A 20,051-nucleotide genomic window follows, 5' to 3' on the forward strand; every position below is an offset into this window, starting at 1 on the left:
GGTTAGGACAAGGGGCCAGCCCATAGGGCTACCCCGGATCTTAGTGTGGGCATGGGAATGGTGTGGAACCAACCCCATGAGGGCCAGGAAGGCCCAGGCTGAACCCACCAGCCATGGAGGGGCCCTAGGACAGCCCTAGGGCAAGAATAAGGCAGATTCCAGGAGATTACAGCCTTTACATGGCTGTAGGGCAAGTATGGGGCAGCCCATACAGGCTGCCCAGCCCTTGGATTGTGGGCAAAAGCTGTGCCCAGCCCTCTGGAAGCAGGCGCATCACCTTTCAGCTTGATAGGGAAAAACGCAGCATTTTATGAGATTTTATTCAGCATTTATTGCTGGATATTCACAGTCGTGGGACATTAAATGCTGGCCGCCTGGCTTTGTGCTGGCCGATTGCTGCAGTAGGAGTACTATATAAGGGTGAGCCCACAATCCCATTCATTCATCTCATTATTCACCAAGAGCTCAAGCAAAGGGGTGGACTTGTGAAGGTCAAGGGCAGGGATTTCCCAGCCAAGAAAGGTCAAGAATTCTGTATTTTCTTTTCAGATTCACATCATTCTAATAAAGCAAACACACCATCCGTGGTGGGGGTCCTACAGAGGGTAATTGGGACCCGATACTGTGTCCTCTCCATCTCTCTCTCTCTCTCTCTCTCTCTCTCTCTCTCTCTCTCTCTCTCTCTCTCTATTTTCTGCACATCTCCTTTCAGTTTGTGCGTTAATTTCTGTCGCAAAAAGAGTGCTGATTTTTGAGTTTTGAAGTTACCGATTCTTCTCTGAAGCTTCCGCATATTACAGTGGTATTAGAGCCTGCTTCAAGTACAAAGATTCAGCAAAGAAACCATAATTTTTTCTCGCTCGTGTGGTTGGTTTTTAGACGCCGGTGGACTACCCCTTTCGGAGTGACTCCTGTCCCTCGAAGGACGGTTGGTTTTTAGCCTCCAGAAGCCTCCGGAAGACTCCCACAGATAGTGGATGGTCAGATTGCGTTCCGGAAAGGAATTGCATTTTCCTGCTATGGCGAGCTTCGACGACGAGAGAGACCGAGAACCATGGGACCGTAGTGCACCAGGCACCCCAGCTAGGGCACCAAGCTTGAGTGTCACAGACATGTTCCAGCAGATGATGCGAGCAATCGCAGAACAGACCGCGAAGTTGGATGAGCAGAAGGCGCAGATCTTGGCTCTGGAGGAGTGTACCCGCTCTCCAGCATTGCGTTTTCCATCTCCTCCTCCCTCTCCTTCCGTATCCCAGATACCAGATCCTCGACACAGGGACCCTCTCGCGGGGTCACAGCCGCAGCCAAGCTCTTTGCTGGAGTTGCAGATGCGTGCATTGGAGATCTGACAATGAGAAGACGAAGCCATGCGATGCGTGGAACACGAGCGTTACCTCAGAGCTTTGGACGCTAGATTGACACCGACAGCGCCCTCGAATCATTTTCCCGAGAAAATGAACTTTAGTAAGTATAGTGGTAAACTCGATCCCACAACTCTTTATTCATGGTTACATCAATTTGAAGCTTACTTTGCCGCAGTTAGGAAAACAGATATTGATAGAGTGATCTTAGCCAGTTGGTACTTGGAAGGTGAGGCCATTCCTTGGTGGACTTAGTGGGCTCATGCCCACACCAGAGCAGGTATGGCAGCTTATGTATGGGACGCGTTTGTTGTGTGGGAGAGAGAAGAATTAGGGTTAGGTTAATTCATGTGGGAGACATACACAGAGAAGCAAGGGAGAGAGAGAGAGAGAGTTGTGGGGATAAGTCAACTCATCAAGATATGAGTGTGTGACTCCTCTATCACACATGTATATTGCACTAGTACACATAGTGCACTTAGTACATTAAAAGTACTAAGTGTACTATGTACTGTAACTTATGGGCTTGTACACACTATAAGGGCGGGCATAATGCCTTTACCCCAACAACCTCCCACTTAAAGGCAAAGTGCCCTTAAGTAAAGGAAAAGAAAAAAAATCAGCATGTACATGATAATATACAAGGCCATATCAAGGCTGAAACTGGCCTCATCCAATGCCCATCAAGTGTCTGCAATGAGCAAATCGCTCCGGAGGCAAACTTTTTGTCAACAGATCAGCTGGGTTGTCATCCGTGTGAATCTTAACAAGCTGAATTTGCTTGTTCTCTATCACCTCTCTGATGAAGTGATACTTCACATCCACATGCTTCCTCTTTGCATGAAAGACAGGGTTCTTTGCCAACTGGATGGCACTCTGACTGTCACAATGCAACAATGGAATATCCCTTGTATAACCCAAATCAACCACTAACCGAGATAGCCATAATGCCTCCTTGCAAGCCTCTGTGGCTGCAATATACTCGGCCTCTGTAGTAGATAAGGCTGTGCACTTCTGCATCCTGGATATCCATGACACAGCACCTCCTGTGAATGTAAACACATAACCGGTAGTAGACTTCCGGTTATCTGGATGACCGGCATAATCCGAATCCGTGTAACCATGCACTAATGCATCCTGTTTGCCAAAACAAATGCACAAATCCTGTGTGCCCTTCAGGTATCTCATGACACCTTTCACTGCTTCCCAATGCTTCTTGCCAGGGTTGGCCATGTATCTAGAAACCACTCCCACTGCAAATGCAATGTCCGGCCTAGTAGCAACCATGGCATACATGAGACTGCCACAAGCTGAAGCATACGGAATCTTGGCCATATCAGCCCTGTCTCTATCTGACTGTGGGCTGTCCATAGCACTGAGTTTCACATATGGAGGCAAAGGAGTACTAGTCTTCTTCCCCCCGTCCATATTGAACCTCTGCAAAACTTTGCCAATGTATTCCTTCTGAGACAAATACAACACATGCTGATTTCTGTCCCGAAGTATCCGCATACCCAAGATGTGATTTGCATCACCCAAATCCTTCATATCAAAGGTTTCATGCAGCCTCTTCTTCAAGGCATCCATCTCTTTACGAGATTTCCCGGCAATCAACATATCATCAACATACAAGATGAGGATCAATAGACTGCCATCCACAGCTTTCTTGGTATACAAGCAGTGATCTATGTCACTTCTCCTGAATTTCTGGGATTTCATGAATGTATCAAATTTATGATACCATTCCCTTGGTGCCTGTTTGAGCCCATAAAGACTCTTTTTCAGCTTGCATACAAGCTTCTCCTTTCCACTCACTACATAACCCTCTGGCTGCTGCATATATATCTCCTCATGGAGATCACCGTGAAGAAAAGCTGTCTTCACATCCATCTGAATCAAGTCCAGATCATCATGTGCAACCAAGGCTAACACAGCTCTAAGTGTGGTCATTTTGACCACTGGAGAGAAGATCTCATCAAAGTCCACACCATATTCCTGCTTGAAGCCCTTAGCCACTAACCTGGCTTTGTATCTTGGCTTTGCATTAGATGCAACTTTGAGCCTGTATACCCACTTGCATGGCAAAACCTTCTTGCCTGCAGGCAAATGCACCAACTTCCAAGTTCCATTTTTATGCAGAGAATCCATCTCTGACTTCATGGCACGCTCCCATAGAGCTTTGTCTGCCCTCTGTAAAGCCTCCTTATAACATGAGGGCTCCCCACAGTCAGTAAGCATCAAATAGTCAACCCCTGGAACAAACCTGTCAGGGGCTCTGGAGGGTCTAGTGGACCTCCGTACCCAATGACCATCATTTGCAGGTTGCTGTCCAGCCTGCATATCACCCATTGGTGGCTCCTGTTCCATGCCATAAGGCTGAAATATCATGCCCGGTATTTCTTCTAACTATGGTATATCCATAGGGATATCTTCTGCCATCTCTGGCTGTCCATTTGGACCATTTTCAGCACCATTTAAGGGCTGGTTTTCCTGCTGTAATGGCTGATTTACAGCCCTTTGTTGTTGTCCATGATGTCCATCATCATCAAAGATGACTCTGCCAGGCTCCTGTTGCCTTGCAGGCTACTTATACATGCATGTTTCATAAAAAATGACATCATTGCTGCGTATGATCTTTCTATTCATGGGATCCCAAAGTCTATACCCCATTTCACCTCTGTCACCATATCCTAGGAATATGCATTTGTGAGACTTAGGATCAAGTTTGGTGCGCATTTCCCTGCGTATGTGCACGTACGCAACGCAACCAAACACTCTCAAGTGCTTGTATGACGGAGGCTTCCCTGTCCATACTTCCTCTGGCACTTTCCCACCAAGCCTCGTGTTAGGTGACCTGTTTATAAGGTGAACGGCTGTCATAACAGCTTCAGCCCAAAAACCATGAGGTAATGCAGCATGTGACAACATAGAACGGACCTTTTCCTGAATGGTCCTGTTCATCCTCTCTGCTGTCCCGTTTTGTGGAGGATCATAAGGAGTAGAGAGCTCCCTCTTGATGCCTTTAGCATCACAAAAGTCCTGAAACTGTTTGGACATGTACTCTCCACCATTGTCGGAACGCAAAGCCTTCAGTGTTTTGCCAGTTTGATTCTCAACAAGAGCAACAAACTTCTGAAACACTGAGAATGTATCACTCTTCAAACGAAGAGGATAAACCCACACCTTGCGTGTGGCATCATCTATAAAAGACACAAAATATTTTGCCCCTCCCAAAGAAAGCTGAGGCATCTCACATACATCTGTATGCACAAGCTCTAACTGAGCATCTTTCTGTCCAAGAGCTTTCTTGTGGGGGCACTGTAGTTGCCTACCATATATACAATGCTCACAAAACTGAAAACTTGAAAACTTTAGAGAAGGCAAGTAACCCAAACGAGACAATTGCTCCATTCCTTTGACACTCATGTGTCCCAACCGGCTATGCCACATAGAGATTTCCGGCAGCTCGGTTGCATTTACATTAGCATGGTGACAAACACCTGCATGCATAAAGTAAAGAGTGTCCACCTTAGAGCCTCTGGCAACAACCAGTGAGCCCTTACTAATTTTCCACTTTCCACGACCAAATGTGGTAACATAATCAGCATCATCAAGCTGTCCAGTAGAAAGCAGATTCTTCTTGAACTCAGGCACATGCCTGACATCATGGAGCATAAGCTGTGAGCCATCTGAAAACACAAGCCTCACATCACCTCTGCCAAGAATCTTGCATGCATGGTTATCACCCAAATAAACCACTCCTTCATTGCCAGCAGTATACCTGACAAACAAGTCTCTGCAACCTGTGACATGAAAGGAGGCACCTGAATCAATGATCCATGAGTGCATACCATGACCACCTGTAAGAAGTGAATGGGCATCAAGTGAAGAAGTAAATAGGACCTCATCCTCACTGCCACCTGCATGTGACTCATTGATTTCTTCAATCTTGACTCCACTTTTGCCCTTTGGCTTTACATCTTTGGCTTCATCTTTCTCTTTGTCTTTGCCTTTTCCCTTTTCCTTTTGATCATTTTTCCATTTGTAGCATTGCTTTTTAATGTGTCCCTTCTTGCCACAATAATGGCATTCCAAATCCTTTTTGGAGCGAGACTTGCTCCTTCCCCTTTCTTGGCTTTTCCCCCTTTGCTGGGATCTCCCACGTGCATTCATTGCATTGGACTTTCCAACAGAGTTGTTTTTCCTGTTCATCTCTTCTTGAAGAAGAGCACCCTCAACATCTGCATATGACAGCATAGCATTCGAATTGCTAGTGGCTGTCCTGAATGTGTCCCAACTCTCTGGCAAAGTGCATAAGAGAAAAGTGGCTTTGAACTCATCGTCCATTGCCAACTTTTGATTAATGACCTGGCTGACAATACCATTAAACTCATTTAGATGGGCTGTCATAGACGCCCCTTCCTTCATCTGAAGACCTATGAGTTTCTTCAACCAATACACTTTGCTTGAGGCACTTTGTTGGGCATACAAGTCCTGCAATCTCTGCCACATTCCCCAAGCTGTCTTCTCTTCACGAATGCTGAAAAGTAATGAGTCTGACACAGACAACATGATAGTAGATCTTGCCAGCTCATCCATATCTTCCCACTCTTCAGCAATAGCAATAAATGCTCTCCTGGCTGTCCAAATGAGTGAAAATCAGACTTTTACAGTCCCGAACACTGCAAACAACAGTTCAGAACAGAAATTGGGCAAAAGCCCCTTGACTGCAAGCTGATTTTTGAGGATTCAAGGCATAAATGTCTTGCCTGCTGCTTTGCCAAGCTCAACAAGCATACGAACTTGAAAAGCCCCTTGATTTAAGATCAATTTCTGATCATACATGGTACATAGACGCACATGAAGGCATCCAGAGTGTTCACGATGCTTCCCCGTGACCTCATATACATCCAGTACATGAAAGCCCTTTGATTTACAGGCACATTGAGTGCTTGTAAGGCATCAACACATTATCCACAGCATCAAATGCGATTGCCTGCATGCAAATCAACCAAATCGGCACAAAAGCCCCTTGATTTGCACTGCAATTTGCTGCAATTTTGCCCAAATGTGCGATTTTTCACATCATACAGCATGTATGAGTGCTTAATTGCACAATTATATCAAAAGCCCCAAATTTCGACATCCAATTTCCTGCAAATTGATCCTGATTGTGACCAATTTCTTGCAAATTAATCCTGATTGTGACCAATGTCACCCAATTTTGCCAATTTTGCTCAAAATTGAGCAATTCGGCACCTGTACCTGCTCAATTGCAAGTCCCAAAAAAAAATTGAAGCAAAATACCTTGTAATTTTCTGATTTTTTGTTTTTGTTGAAGGAAAAGGGGGGTTTGCTGATGCTGCTGCAGAATTAGTGCAGATGAAGGACTCCTTTGCAGCAGCCCGTGCGAATCTCTACAGTTCTCTGATGAGACCCTTTTCTGTGCCAAAGTGTGCTGACGATGACGTCTCCGGCACGACTGCACGTGCGTGTGTCCTTCGTTGATGGAGATGGTGAAGAGGTCGAGAGATAAAGACTATTCTCCTCTCCTCTTCGTCGAACTCGCAGCTGGCCTTGAGATGTTCGCCAAGAACCGCAAGTTGGAGCCCTACTTGACAGGCGAGTTCCGTGCAGGTGGCTCCATTGCCACTGCGTACTGGCTTCTTGCTACATGTTTGTGGCTACGTGAGTGCCGACTGCTGCTGTATGTTTACGTTGCCGCTGTTGTGCTGGGCGCTTATGACTCCATGCTTGGCACCTTCGACGTCGTGTATTCGCCTGCTTACGCTGCCTGGTTATGGTAAGCAGCCTGTGTTCGCTCCACGCTAAGGCTTTTGCCACGTCTTCGCCTTCGCCTGGTTGCGAATGATTCAACGCCCGCTTGGTTTACGCCTTCGCTGTCTCCGCCTACTGCTGACGCCCGCCTGTGGTGTGCTACGCGTAGCTCTGCCACGTCAACCCTTAGTCGACTGTCTTCAGCTGCAGCCTATGTAAGCTGCAGAGAGAGAGAGCCACGCTTGTGGAGGTCCCTTGCAGTTGGCGTCAAAATCTATGGCACAGCTGCTGCTGCCCCTGGCTACAACCGGCACGGAACCAACCTATGGCAGTACCCAATCAGCACCCAGCTATGGAAGTACTACAAGCTCTGATACCAGTTGTGTGGGAGAGAGAAGAATTAGGGTTAGGTTAATTCATGTGGGAGACATACACAAAGAAGCAAGGGAGAGAGAGAGAGAGAGAGTTGTGGGGATAAGTCAACTCATCAAGATATGAGTGTGTGACTCCCCTATCACACATGTATATTGCACTAGTACACATAGTGCACTTAGTACATTAAAAGTACTAAGTGTATTATGTACTATAACTTATGGGCTTGTACACACTATAAGGGCGGGCATAATGCCTTTACCCCAACATTTGTCCGCGACCTTAAGCAGCGGTTTCTACCGCCCCACTACCTTGAGCGACTCGAAGACGAGTTCAGGGGAGCGCGTCAGAACGCGCAACCAGTCCTTTAGTTTGCCAATAGAATTTCGACTTTATGTCTGCAATTAGGCTTATCTGATACGGACAAGAAAGGGCAGTTTTTGTATGGCCTGGACACGCAAATCCAATGGGAGGTGCGTATGTTTAGGCCAGCCACCTTTGAAGACGCACTCTCGCTTGCGCAGAGTGCATAAATGAAACACAATGATGGCAAGCCCAAGACTTCCCAGCCGGCTTCTCCCGCCCAAGGCTACCGCCTCGGGAGCAAAAGCCAGAACCAGACGGGGTCTTCCATAGGACAGAGCCCGAGAGCCTCTGGCTCCAAGAACTCGAACAATGCGTCTAAGCTTACTCCAGACCAGAAAGCGGAGGCAGGCAAGACAGGTGTGGCAAGTTGAGTGCTGAGGAGCTTTCTCAGTACAAGGAGGAGGGTAGATGTTTCTTTTGTCATACAAAAGGACATACTTCTTGGGATTGTCCGAAGAAGCCTCCAAAGGCCGCCGCCGCCTCCACAGCTTCTGTGGTGAGCTCAACTCCCACACAGACCCCAGCGGCTACCCCTAGTTCTTCAAACCCCGGTGCTTCAGTTGGAGCAATTATTAGCCGGGAGCTCGAAGATAAGCAGAACGGCACCCATGACCAGGAGTATGAGTGCAACGAATTGCTCAAGTCCTTTGGCTACATAGGTGGCCAGAGAGTCGCTGTCTTGTTTGACAGCGGCAGCATGAAGGATGTGGTCACAGAACAGGCCGCTAGGCGTGCCCGTTTTGAGCTGACTTCGGTGGACAAACAGGTTGAGGGTTTTAGCACAAGCATGACAACGAGTATCAAGTATGAAGCTCTAGGTGCTAAGTTAGTGATTCAGGGCATAGAGTTTGTGCGTGATTTTATGGTTGCCCCTCTTGTAGGAGCAGACATAATTTTGGGTATTCAGTGGTTTCACAAGTTCCTTCCTGATGTCAAGTGGGACAAGCACACGTTCCAGATCAATCGGAATGTGTCAAACGCCCCAGTGACCATTAAGTGTGAGCCAGGAATTCCGAACTTTTCGCTCATAAGCCACTTATATATTACAGGCTGAGCGAGCGGTCAGGAAAGACGCACAGTGTGCGATGATTTACATCCAGACAGCCCAGATGGTGGGCCAGTGCTTTCGAGAAGTACTCAGTTCTCCATGAAAAGTTCCAAAAGATTTTTATTCGGGACAGCCTCCCTCCCCAGCTCCCCCCATCTAGACCGGAGGACCACAAGATAGACCTCCTCCCAGGCTCGGAATCCTCGAGCAAGTTTCCGTATCGCCTTTCCAAGGCAATGGAATCGGAGTTGGACCGCCAACTCCAAGAATTGTTGCAATCTGGCTTCATCCGCCCCAGCGTGTCGCCATTTGCAGCACCGATCTTATTTGTCAAGAAGAAAGATGGGTCTTCCCGTTTGTGTGTCGATTATCGTGCACTCAAAAAGCTAACTATCAAGAGCAGATTCCCGATGCCTCGAATTGACGATATTCTCGAGAGGCTGAATGGAGCAAAGGTGTTCTCGAAACTTGATTTAAAGAGTGGGTACCACCAGGTGCAGATTGTGGAGGGGGACATCCCCAAGATAGCCTTCCGTACAGAACGGGCCCACTATGAATTTGTGGTCATGCCATTTGGCTTGACGAACGCCCCAGCTACATTTAACCGCATGATGATGCGTGTTTTCCAGGATTTGATTGGAAAGGGTGTGTCCTTACGTTGCTGGAAAGCAATGAGCTCTACGTCAATGAAAAGAAGTCGGAATTTTATCTGTTCCAGATGCATTACTTGGATATATAATTAGTGCTGAAGGCATTCGACTTGATCCGGCTAAAGTGGCCGAGATTGTCAACTGGGAAGTACCTCAGACAGCCTATGACATCAGATCATTTGTGGGTATATGCTAGGCATATTCCACCCACATCGACAAGTTTTCTGACCTCTCGGCAGATCTCACCAATCTGCTAAAGGGAGTGAAGACAAGAAGGCATAATATTCGAATGACTCCACGAGCGTTGGATGCATTCCAGAACCTCAAGGTGGCTTTGTCAGAAGCGCCTTGTTTAGCACTTGCCTCGTGGGACGACCGATTTTAGGTGATCACCGATGCGAGTAACATCGCAATTGGAGGTGTATTACAACAAAATGATCATCCAGTAGCTTACATGTCTCGTAAGTTACTGCCCATCGAGAAGAACTATTCAGTCTATGATCGTGAACTCCTAGCAGTGATACAGGCCTTGAAACATTGGAAACATTTCCTGTATGGCCGTGACTTCGAGGTTCGCACTGACCATCAGGCATTACGCTAGATTCAGACAATGCCAAGTGCACAGTGGAGTGATCGACAACACCGCTGGAGTCAGATATTCTAGTTCGGTGGTATGATTGAGTACCTTCCAGGAAAGGCCAATCCAGTGGCCGATGCTTTGAGTAGGAAGGGACAAGTGTCTATGATTCAGACCACTAGACTTGATCTTGTTGGTACAGGACTAGAGGACATGAAGCACACGTACGCGGATTCCGAGGAATTCGGTACTTAGTGGGAACAGGCATTGGATGCCACAGGACCATGCCATTTTCTGATACGCGATGGTTGGCTTTTCTACAAAGGCCGACTATGTGTCATGAAGTCGTTCAGGGCAGCTCTTCTCCATGATGCCCATGACGCCATTACAGGTGGTCATAGGGACATGAATTCGACTCTGGAGAAATTAGAACGGTAATACTATTGGCCAAAGATGAGGCATGATGTGTTTATATATGTACAACGCTGTGACATTTGTCAAAAGGTGAAAGCTCCTCGTGGAAAGAAGATATGGTTGTTACAGCCCTTGCCAATTCCTGAGGGTCCTTTCCAAGACATTTTCATGGACTTTGTCACGAATCTGCCTCCTAGTCCGAGTAAGCGTAATAGGCAGTGCTTAACTATTGTTGATAGGTTTAGCAAATAATGTGACCACCGAGGATGTTGCCCAGTTGTTCATTCGGCATTGGTACCCGATTGGCGGGATTCCTAGGACCATAGTGTCAGACCGAGATGCCAAGTTTACCAGTCATTTTTGGAGGGCATTGTTTGATAATTTTGGTACTAAGCTGAATTATTCCAGTGCATTCCACCCACAGACAGATGGCCAGACAGTGATATACAACCAGTTGGCCTTTGATGTGCTGAAGTGTTATGTCCACGATCAGCAAGGTAAGTGGGAATCGTATTTGCATTTAGTTCAAGTTGTTTTGGATGATTCTTTTTCTTCAGCTATTGGCAGGACTCCATATGAGGCAGCGTTTGGAAGACCTTTCTAGTCGTTGTTAACCAGGACTTCGTCTTCAGTACCAGAGGCGAACAGAGTGACGGAGTCTTATCAGGAGATCTTAGAGTCAGTAAAAGACAGTTTGGCTAAAGCGCAAGAGGCCTACACTCGACAGGCCAGCAAAGACCGAAGGGATATGAAGTTTTCGGAAGGGGATTGGGTTTATCTTCGGATTATGAAGCAAAGATTGAAGTAGGTGGGCAAGCGATGCCCAAAGTTGTCGTTCAGGAGCTTCGGACCTTTACCCATCAGAAAAAAGATTATTGAGGTGTCTATGCAGTTAAAGCTACCTCCGAGTTGGACTATGCACGATGTATTTCATATCAGTTGGTTAAAGCCATATGCAGGTCCAACCCCTTCAGAGGTCAAAGACGAAGCGGAACCAGACATTGTGGATGAAGCAGAAGTTATGGTTCCAGAACAGATCCTTCTACACCGTTTCAAGCATGGCTCAGGTCGAAGACTACGACAGTTCCTCGCGAAGTTTCAGGACCGAGGAATCCATGAAGCGTTATGGCTTGACAAAGAGTTTTTCGAAGACTATCCGGCATTATTGACGGATTATTTGGAGGCTATGCAGCTTCCGTCAAGTTAAGCAGAAGGGGATGTCACGTGCATCTCGCACTTGGATGCCACGTAGACATTTCTGTACAGAAGGTGCAGAACCTAGGATGGTGAACTGGTCCCATGTGAGCCCAGTCCGGGACGAGTCAGCAAGGGATCCATCTCAGATGTCCGAGGTCAAGTGTGCATTGTCCTGCACAGGAGTCTAAGGTCAGGTGTGCAGCACTGTCCTGCACATGAAACAGTGCCAGTCAGGGCTGTGAGCCTCCCTCTAGAATGATGTTAGTGGTTCTATGTATCTGGTATGGTACCGGATGCCAAATCACTGAGTAGATAGTGGTCAGGACAAGGGGCCAGCCCATAGGGCTACCCGGGATCTTAGTGTGGGCATGGGAATGGCGTGGAACCAACCCCATGAGGGCCAGGAAGGCCCAGGCTGAACCCACCAGCCATGGAGGGGCCCTAGGATAGCCCTAGGGCAAGAATAAGGCAGATTCCAGGAGATTACAGCCTTTACATGGCTGTAGGGCAAGTATGGGGCAGCCCATACAGGCTGCCCAGCCCTTGGATTGTGGGCAAAAGCTGTGCCCAGCCCTCTGGAAGCAGGCGCATCACCTTTCAGCTTGATGGGAAAAAACGCAGCATTTTATGAGATTTTATTCAGCATTTATTGCTGAATATTCACAGTCGTGGGACATTAAATGCTGGCCGCCTGGCTTTGTGCTGGCCGATTGCTGCAGTAGGAGTACTATATAAGGGAGAGCCCACAATCCCATTCATTCATCTCATTATTCACCAAGAGCTCAAGCAAATCAAGGGCTAGACAAGCCAAGGGAATTGCTACGCAAAGGGGTGGACTTCTGAAGGTCAAGGGCAGGGATTTCCCTGCCAAGAAAGGTCAAGAATTCTGTATTTTCTTTTCAGATTCACATCATTCTAATAAAGCAAATACACCATCCGTGGTGGGGGCCCTACAGAGGGTAATTGGGACCCGATACTGTGTCCTCTCCATCTCTCCCTCTCTCTCTCTCTCTCCCTATTTTCTGCACATCTCCTTTCAGTTTGTGCGTTAATTTTCGTCCCGAAAAGAGTGCTGATTTCTGAGTTTTAAAGTTACCGATTCTTCTCCGAAGCTTCCGCATATTACACATCAAACTCCACCCGTACGCCAGTCTTGCAATCCTGATGCACTGACAACAGATGAAAACCAAGTGACGGAACATACTACACCTGGGAGGAATGCTTCCCCCCTCTGCCATCGGGAACTATCTCCAACCTGCCCTCATTGTGAACTGGGATAGTGGATGTATCCCTAGTAAGAATGTGACGAGAATACCTGCAGAGATCCTGTAAATATGAACGGGAAGGAGTCATGTGCCTGGAAGCACCACTCTCTAGAGTCCACTCCCGAGTATCCGTAGTGGCGAGTCCTCCAACCTCCTCCTTGCCCGAAGAAAATGAAACATCGGTGTCATTATCTCCAGGTGCACAAAAGCTGGAGTCTTCACGGTTGCTGCTGAGGATTCTTCACCCTTCTTGGTGTTCCGCTTGGGACACTGCCTCCAATAGTGGCGTTTCTCGCCACAATCATTACAGGTCCTTTCTGCCTTCAGTTTCTCGCGTTCTCTATTCCTCGTCTAAATGGAGAAGAACTGGAACTTGGTTCCATGGTGAAGAGGCTTCTATAATGAGCTCCCGTGGAAAGTGAGACTCTTGCTTACGCTGTGCGTGCTTGTTGTTGGGTGTGTTGAGGAACACTTGTTCCTAATGGTACAACATAGGAGATATATCCTGATTGTCGTAAATTACGATTGAAATCTCAAAATTCACAAAAAACCAGACCAAACTAGCTCTTAGGTAGGGGATGTGATTAATGGTCCTAATCCTAGTGAATGGTTGTTATGCAAGTAATTGAGTGTTTTGTGATTGTTTTTTGTTGGAATTGCATGCTTCTAAGTTGCCAATTCTAACAATGCATGAAAAAATATGAAATGCATGAACAAAATCGACAATCCCACTCTAATCCAATCTAATGGAGCTCAATGCTCATGTTTTTGGAGTGGAACCTTTTTGGAGTGGGTTCCACTCCTAATCACATTTTCCAAGCTATTCCTTGGCTCAAACCAATGAAATCTAAGTCTCTTGGGCTCCAATTTCATGCAAATCACCAATGAACAAGGGTTTTTCTCTTTCAATAGATGAAACTAGAATGTCCTAATGGAGACACAATAATTCAAATCAAACTCAAACACAACAAACAAACACATTCAAGGCTTTAAAACTGTATGCTTTTTGGAGCAGCGTGACCTCCTAATCAACACTGGGGTAGTCCCACTAGCTTGGAATGGATGGATAAATGGAGCTGAGCCCTCGGCTAGTCCTTGGCAGTGGCACCAAATATGTTTAAGCAAGAGCTTATCTTAGCCTTGCTGAAGTATGTGTCGTTGGGTTAGAGCCGCAAACTGCAACTTCCCTATGGGGGTGCGCTATTTCGTCCGTCATGTCCTCACTTTGTTGTCACACCAGAATGCTCCTTTGCCAAAGGGGCAAATAAGCTCTCTATGCCTAGATGAATGCAAAAAGAGGTGGTCCTTCGTGATGGTTCTGTCTCACCAAAGACGGGGGAAGAAGAAGCTAATGGAAGAGAAGAACCTATAATCAAACCTATCAAAACAAGCATCTATCTAGCATGTCAGAATCCAATAGCATGTAAGTGACGAAGGGGAGCTCACAAGAAAACCATTGCAAGGAAATGATTGTCCATTGTTTATTGTAAAAAAATGACTTATATACAAGTGACTAGTTTTCACACTAGGCGAGCCAAACTTAAAAATGGTTCGGCCTCTATTACTAGTCTTAAGAAAATATGTACACCAAGTCCTTAGACTTTCCTTATTTGACATTAAGCACAAGGTAAAGCCGCTTTATATATTCCGGCGGTGTCTTACAAAAGATAAGTGCCTGTTCAAGCGGGTAAGATGGCAAGGTGTCTTATGGTGGTAGGCTAGGTTGGTGAAACCATGTTAACCTACGGGTAGTTAACAGGGGCAAACAGTCTATGCAAGCAAAGTGTAGAGAATTGAATGCAACAATGCATCACTTGGTGAACCTTCACATGTATGAAATTTTAATAGAGTGTAGCTCCTTGGTGTACTTGGAAATGTCGGCAAGATTTCAAGCGCTTTGTCTTTCAAACATGGCTTTATTATCTTTTTAATTTAGATGGGGAGTTAACTTTCATACCAAATCGAAGTTTGTAGCTTATCTCTTCTAACTTGGGTGCTCTCTAGTCCAGATAATGCATGGCCTGAAAAGTAGCAGCCAAACATCTAATGTGTTTTTCAAGGAATGTAGTGACATGGAGCCCACTGACAGCTCATGAACTTATTTGGTTTTCATTCTAGAACTCTGGTTGCTCCCTTAGAGAGACTAAAGCTCGAATATATTGTTGGGGGAGCTAAGCACAATTGGATCCAAGTGATACAAGGAATTTGGGTTGCTGAAGGGCCGGGAGGTTTTTGGAAAGGCAATACTCTTAATCTTCTGAGGATGGTTCCATTCAAGTCAATCAATTTCTTGACTTACGATATGTTCTGTAAGGCGATACGCACAAGACAAGGTAAAGAGGAGGTTACAAATTTTGATAGGCTCACAGCAGGAGCTGCTTCTGGTGTTGCAGCCACTCTATTATGTATTCCTCTTGACACGGTAAAATTCTCATTTAACTATATTTGGTGTCTGTTGTCTTTGGGTTGTGCTTTTGCGGTATCAAATCTCGTATCTCTAGGTAGTTGCGTGTTTATTGATCTGCTGCAGCCTTGCAGATAAGGACTCGACTGATTGCTCCTGGAGGTGAATCCCTAGGGGGAATGCTCGGTTGCTGTCACCAGATGATTCACAGAGAGGGGTTTCTTTCTTTATACAAGGGCTTGTTGCCTGCTCTATTAAGTATGGTTCCATCTGGTGCAGTCTTTTATGGGGTTTATGACATTCTCAAAGCAGCATATTTGCAGTCACCAAAGGCACAGAGAGAACTGCAGAGGCGTGTTGAAGCTGAGAGAGGGAGAATCATTACTACAAATGGTGTTGTTATAGTATCTGAGGAGAGTGGTAAGATGAATCCTCAGCTAGAGTTAGGCACTGTGAGAACTCTGATATATGGTGCAATAGCGGGAGCATGTGCAGAGATTGTCACATATCCACTTGAGGTAGTGAGAAGACAGCTTCAACTCCAGCAAATGACTGCGAAAATGGGGTTGATAGCAGCCTTTCAAGCAATAATAGAACGTGATGGATTGAATGCTCTTTTTGCTGGAGTTGTGCCAAGCACTGTCCAGGTTTGTTTTAAATACTCTCTTTACTGCCTGTGATTCATTCTGATTTACTTTTTTCTGGGCTGCTTCTGTTATATTCTGCTATTATTTCATATAATTTTTTGATTGAGATAATGCTTTAAATGGTTGATCACACATGCACAAGTGTTCCTACTTGCAGGATGTCTCTGCATTTTAATCGTGGCTTAAAATAAGTTTTTTTTTTTTGGTCTGTTTTAGGAGCTTCTAGTTTTTTTTTTGTATTTACAATATGACACTTCCTGACGTCTCCAAAGCCTTAGAGCGTCTGCATGTGTCAGTCTTCTTACCCACTTGGACCCATTCATCATATAAGAACATGTAGAGGTCAACCCTAGCAGTAGGTGTTGCATTAGTAAGCATCATAGGGGCATATGCACATGGGCCAGCCCATAAGGCACCCCATTATGGGGGTTGCGTTGCATGTGGGGCTAGACACCATATGCTACCCTTCATGAGCATGTTGGCCAGCATAATCAGCATGATTAGCATGTCGGCCGGCATAGCTACTATATTCAGTAAGTTAGCCATCATATAATCATCGTGGAAAGCATAGATATCCAGTTGGCAACCTGCATGGGCATTCAAGCAACCAGTCGGCCAGTCTCAGGAGATGGAACATGCATAGGAAAAAAGTGCAGCATTTAAATGCTATTTTATGGTATTTTCCTTGTTCCAAAGCAGGCCGATAGCCCCCTAACAGGCCGACCAGCAGCAAACATCATATATAAATAGGCGCCCAGTCCATGGCAATCATTCATCACAATTCAGTCCTCAAGCAGTCAAGAGCAGTTATGTGTGCCTAAAGCCTTTGGCCTCTGCATGAGCTCCGCAGACATAGGGACACTTTCTTGAGAGAGCTTTGGCCCTAGCGACCCCGACCCCTCCCTGGGCAGCCACCCATCACTAGCTTCTTCCGGACTCAAGAGGTGGAGGCATAGTCACCGGAAACAAGAAAAGAGAACGGAAATGTTGAAGGAATGGAAACGGGGAAACGAATTTTTAGGGGTGGAAACGGCCGTTTCCTGCGACAATATCACTTGGGAAACGAGAAACGGCCATGGAAACGGATGGGATCCTAAAATGGAGAAACACGTTTCTAGGGACTGAAATGGCCGTTTCTTATGACTATGGGTGGAGGACACCCGTATAGTGGATGGCTGCTCCGGACCAATCTCGCCCGAGAGGAGTTACCTCAAACTGGACCTCCGCATTCCAACGTGCCCGACGCCCCCACCCCCCTGGACCTCGGCCACAATCCCCTCATCAGCTCCAGATCCAGGACGATTTTGGAGAGTGGTATACCATCTATTGGGGGCTGATGCTCCTCTCATGTTCCATGTTCCTGGTATTCCATGGACAGTTTTGTATCACCACAGTGAGATAGCTTTGTTTTCTTTCTATTTTATTTTTTGTTCCATGATGAGATATGCCATGGAAATTATTGTATCACTTTGGTCTCATAGGCCATTTGGTCTTTAGTAGACGCTTCATATATATCTATTCTATCTTTTTTTCTTTCTCTCACTTTGCACCATCTGTATGGCTTGAACCTCCATCTCTATTCTTGCATATGTACATCTTGGCACCGTGGATTTCTTCAAAGACACGTAACCAAAAGGTGTCCGTTATGGGAATGTGGAGACATCTATGTCATGGGTAGTGGTGTGTGAATACTCTAGAATGAGATGGAGCTTTTTTTCCCTCACTAGGAGGTTTTTTCTCTCGTGTGGAGGAAGTGACTTTAGGTCACTCGCTTATCATTTGCACTAGCATTGTGGTACACTCAATCCTCATCAACTATTGTGCCTCCTCTCTCTTGCTCACAATTGCTTCACTTTGTGTGTGTGTGTGTGTGTGTTGTGCACTGTGGCAAATCCTAACCGTAATCCCAAAACAATATTATTCTCCTTGGGTAATAAAATACTCCAAAGGGGGGATCGGCCCATTTCGGCCTCTATGCGGTGTCTCATGTGCAAGCTCAATTTTCAACATTTGTGGATGTTTTGTCCAGCTTTTATGTTTTATGCAAAGTGATGATAGATGTGTGTTAAGCTGTGGCCATGTTTAAATGTTTTAATATGCATAGATGGTATCAACAAGTGTGTCAAAGGCCCTAGCCCCCTGGGCACCCGCGAGTTACATTGGTATCAGAGCATAGGCTTTCTTGGAAGCGGAGGCTTCCTTCTATCAATAAGGAAGAGAAAAGATCTCAAGTGGGGACTACACTTACCATCATTGCTGTTAAGCATGGCCAGCCGCTTCATAGCCTATGAAGCAAGAGCATGAGCAATAGACAGCTTGGTCTAAGGATTTATAAATTCACAAAATTTATCTTGGAAGTATGGAGTTGGCTTTATGTGTTTAGCACTCTTTCCATATGGATATTGTGGATTATATTATCAAGCTTATAGGCAAGCTATATATCTCGGGATATCTTAAGGATATGGGAAACATTGTTTATGGCTCTCTTTATTGGGATGGATTATATCTATGGAGATTTCTTTCTTGGACGAGATTTATATAGATATTGGGCTTTACAAGCAATTTCTATGGACGAATCTGTTTGAGTTTATAGAGAAGAAATATTTGGATATCTCATGAATATGATGGTTTAATGGATAAAAGTCCACCTCTACTCCAAGATGTGTGGTCAGTATGGAGACGGAGCATGTGGTAAGAGTTATGGTATACATGTCTATGGATTCTTGGACTTCTTTTCTAGGGATTTGGATCCATCCTCAGGTTTATGGGTTATGTTTATGGCTTCCTTTTACTGGGATGGATTATTTTTTTTGGCTCCCTTTATTTGGGATGCATTGGACTTACGGAACTCATGGTTCACAGATCCTGTGTAGTGTTCTCTTATCCTACGTGCTCTCTATTTCTACCATGTGTTGGTGGAACAATAGAGAGCAGATGGAAGGGAACATGGGCACTTCAGAGGGTAGTGTCAAGCACAACATACCCTGTGTAGTGTTCTCTTGTCCTATGTGCTCTCTCGAAGATTGTTTCTACCATGTATGGGTGGAACAATAGAGAGCAGATGGAAGGGAACATGGGCACTTGAGAGGGTAGTGTGAGTTGGTGGCCGAAATGCCTACAAACTATTGGTGGCAGAAATGCCTATAAACTGTGTAGCAGAAATGCTTATGGAATACCAGGCTATCTATGCCTGTGAGTGATTGTTTTATCCTGTTACTAGAGCCCATCTCTCATCCAAGGTGTGTGGTTAGAGTACCAACACGGAGTGCAAGTGGTAAAGTGGACACGACGCCTGGTTGGCGTGGGACTTGTGTCTATGCCAAGGGTCATGTGGACCGATGCCTTGTTGGTAGGAGACTTATTTTGTCTCGCCCATTTACTTGGGACATGAGTATGATATGTGGACTTATGGGATTGATTTGTCTTGCCTATTTTTTTGGGACATGGGTTTTTTTTTCCAGCCATATTGGAATCACTATCTCCCCATACAGAGGCCAAGCACGTGGATTCGTTTTGCGATTGTGGAGGGTGTTTCATTGTTTCCACAACATGCTTGTTGACATAGTTGTCAGGTACGATATCGTACGGTTCGTACGATACGATACCGTACGGGAAAATACGGTATGATATTTAAAAAAAATCTTATCGTACGGTCTTTTAAAAAAATACTTACAAACTTTAGTATTTCCAACTTCAAAGAGAAGACAAGTTGTCACATGATGATGACTCAAACCAAAATTCCATTAAAATCAAGTTGAAAACATACATAGATGTTAGGCTAAAGCCTAAGTCATATAATGCAAGGCGCTCTAGGCGCATGTAGCTGTAGTAGTAAGTACAAAAAGTGGTGCACAAAAAAGGGAGGCTAGAGGGTTGGGGCTAGAATCTAGATGGAGAAGTGATCACTATCAAAATCAGAGCTCTCGTTAGGATCATCTCCATAAGAAGAGTCGGAGTGCTTGCAAAAATCAC

The 20,051-nt window shown here is 45.7% G+C and overlaps 1 protein-coding gene across 1 annotated transcript in view; it reads left to right on the top strand.

Annotated features, from left to right (window-relative positions):
* Nucleotides 1-20,051, top strand: part of LOC147612496 (putative mitochondrial adenine nucleotide transporter BTL3) — a 41,240-nt gene that overhangs the window by 4,953 nt on the left and 16,236 nt on the right. The window contains exons 2-3 of the mRNA XM_086783124.1: nucleotides 15,147-15,450; nucleotides 15,567-16,079. Coding sequence (XP_086639250.1) covers nucleotides 15,147-15,450; nucleotides 15,567-16,079 — 817 coding nt within the window. The remainder of the gene's footprint in view (nucleotides 1-15,146; nucleotides 15,451-15,566; nucleotides 16,080-20,051) is intronic.

This window comes from Cibotium barometz, chromosome 45 (genome assembly GCF_041138505.1).
Source record: "Cibotium barometz isolate CiBa-2024 chromosome 45, ASM4113850v1, whole genome shotgun sequence".
NCBI classification, from domain to species: domain Eukaryota; kingdom Viridiplantae; phylum Streptophyta; class Polypodiopsida; order Cyatheales; family Cibotiaceae; genus Cibotium; species Cibotium barometz.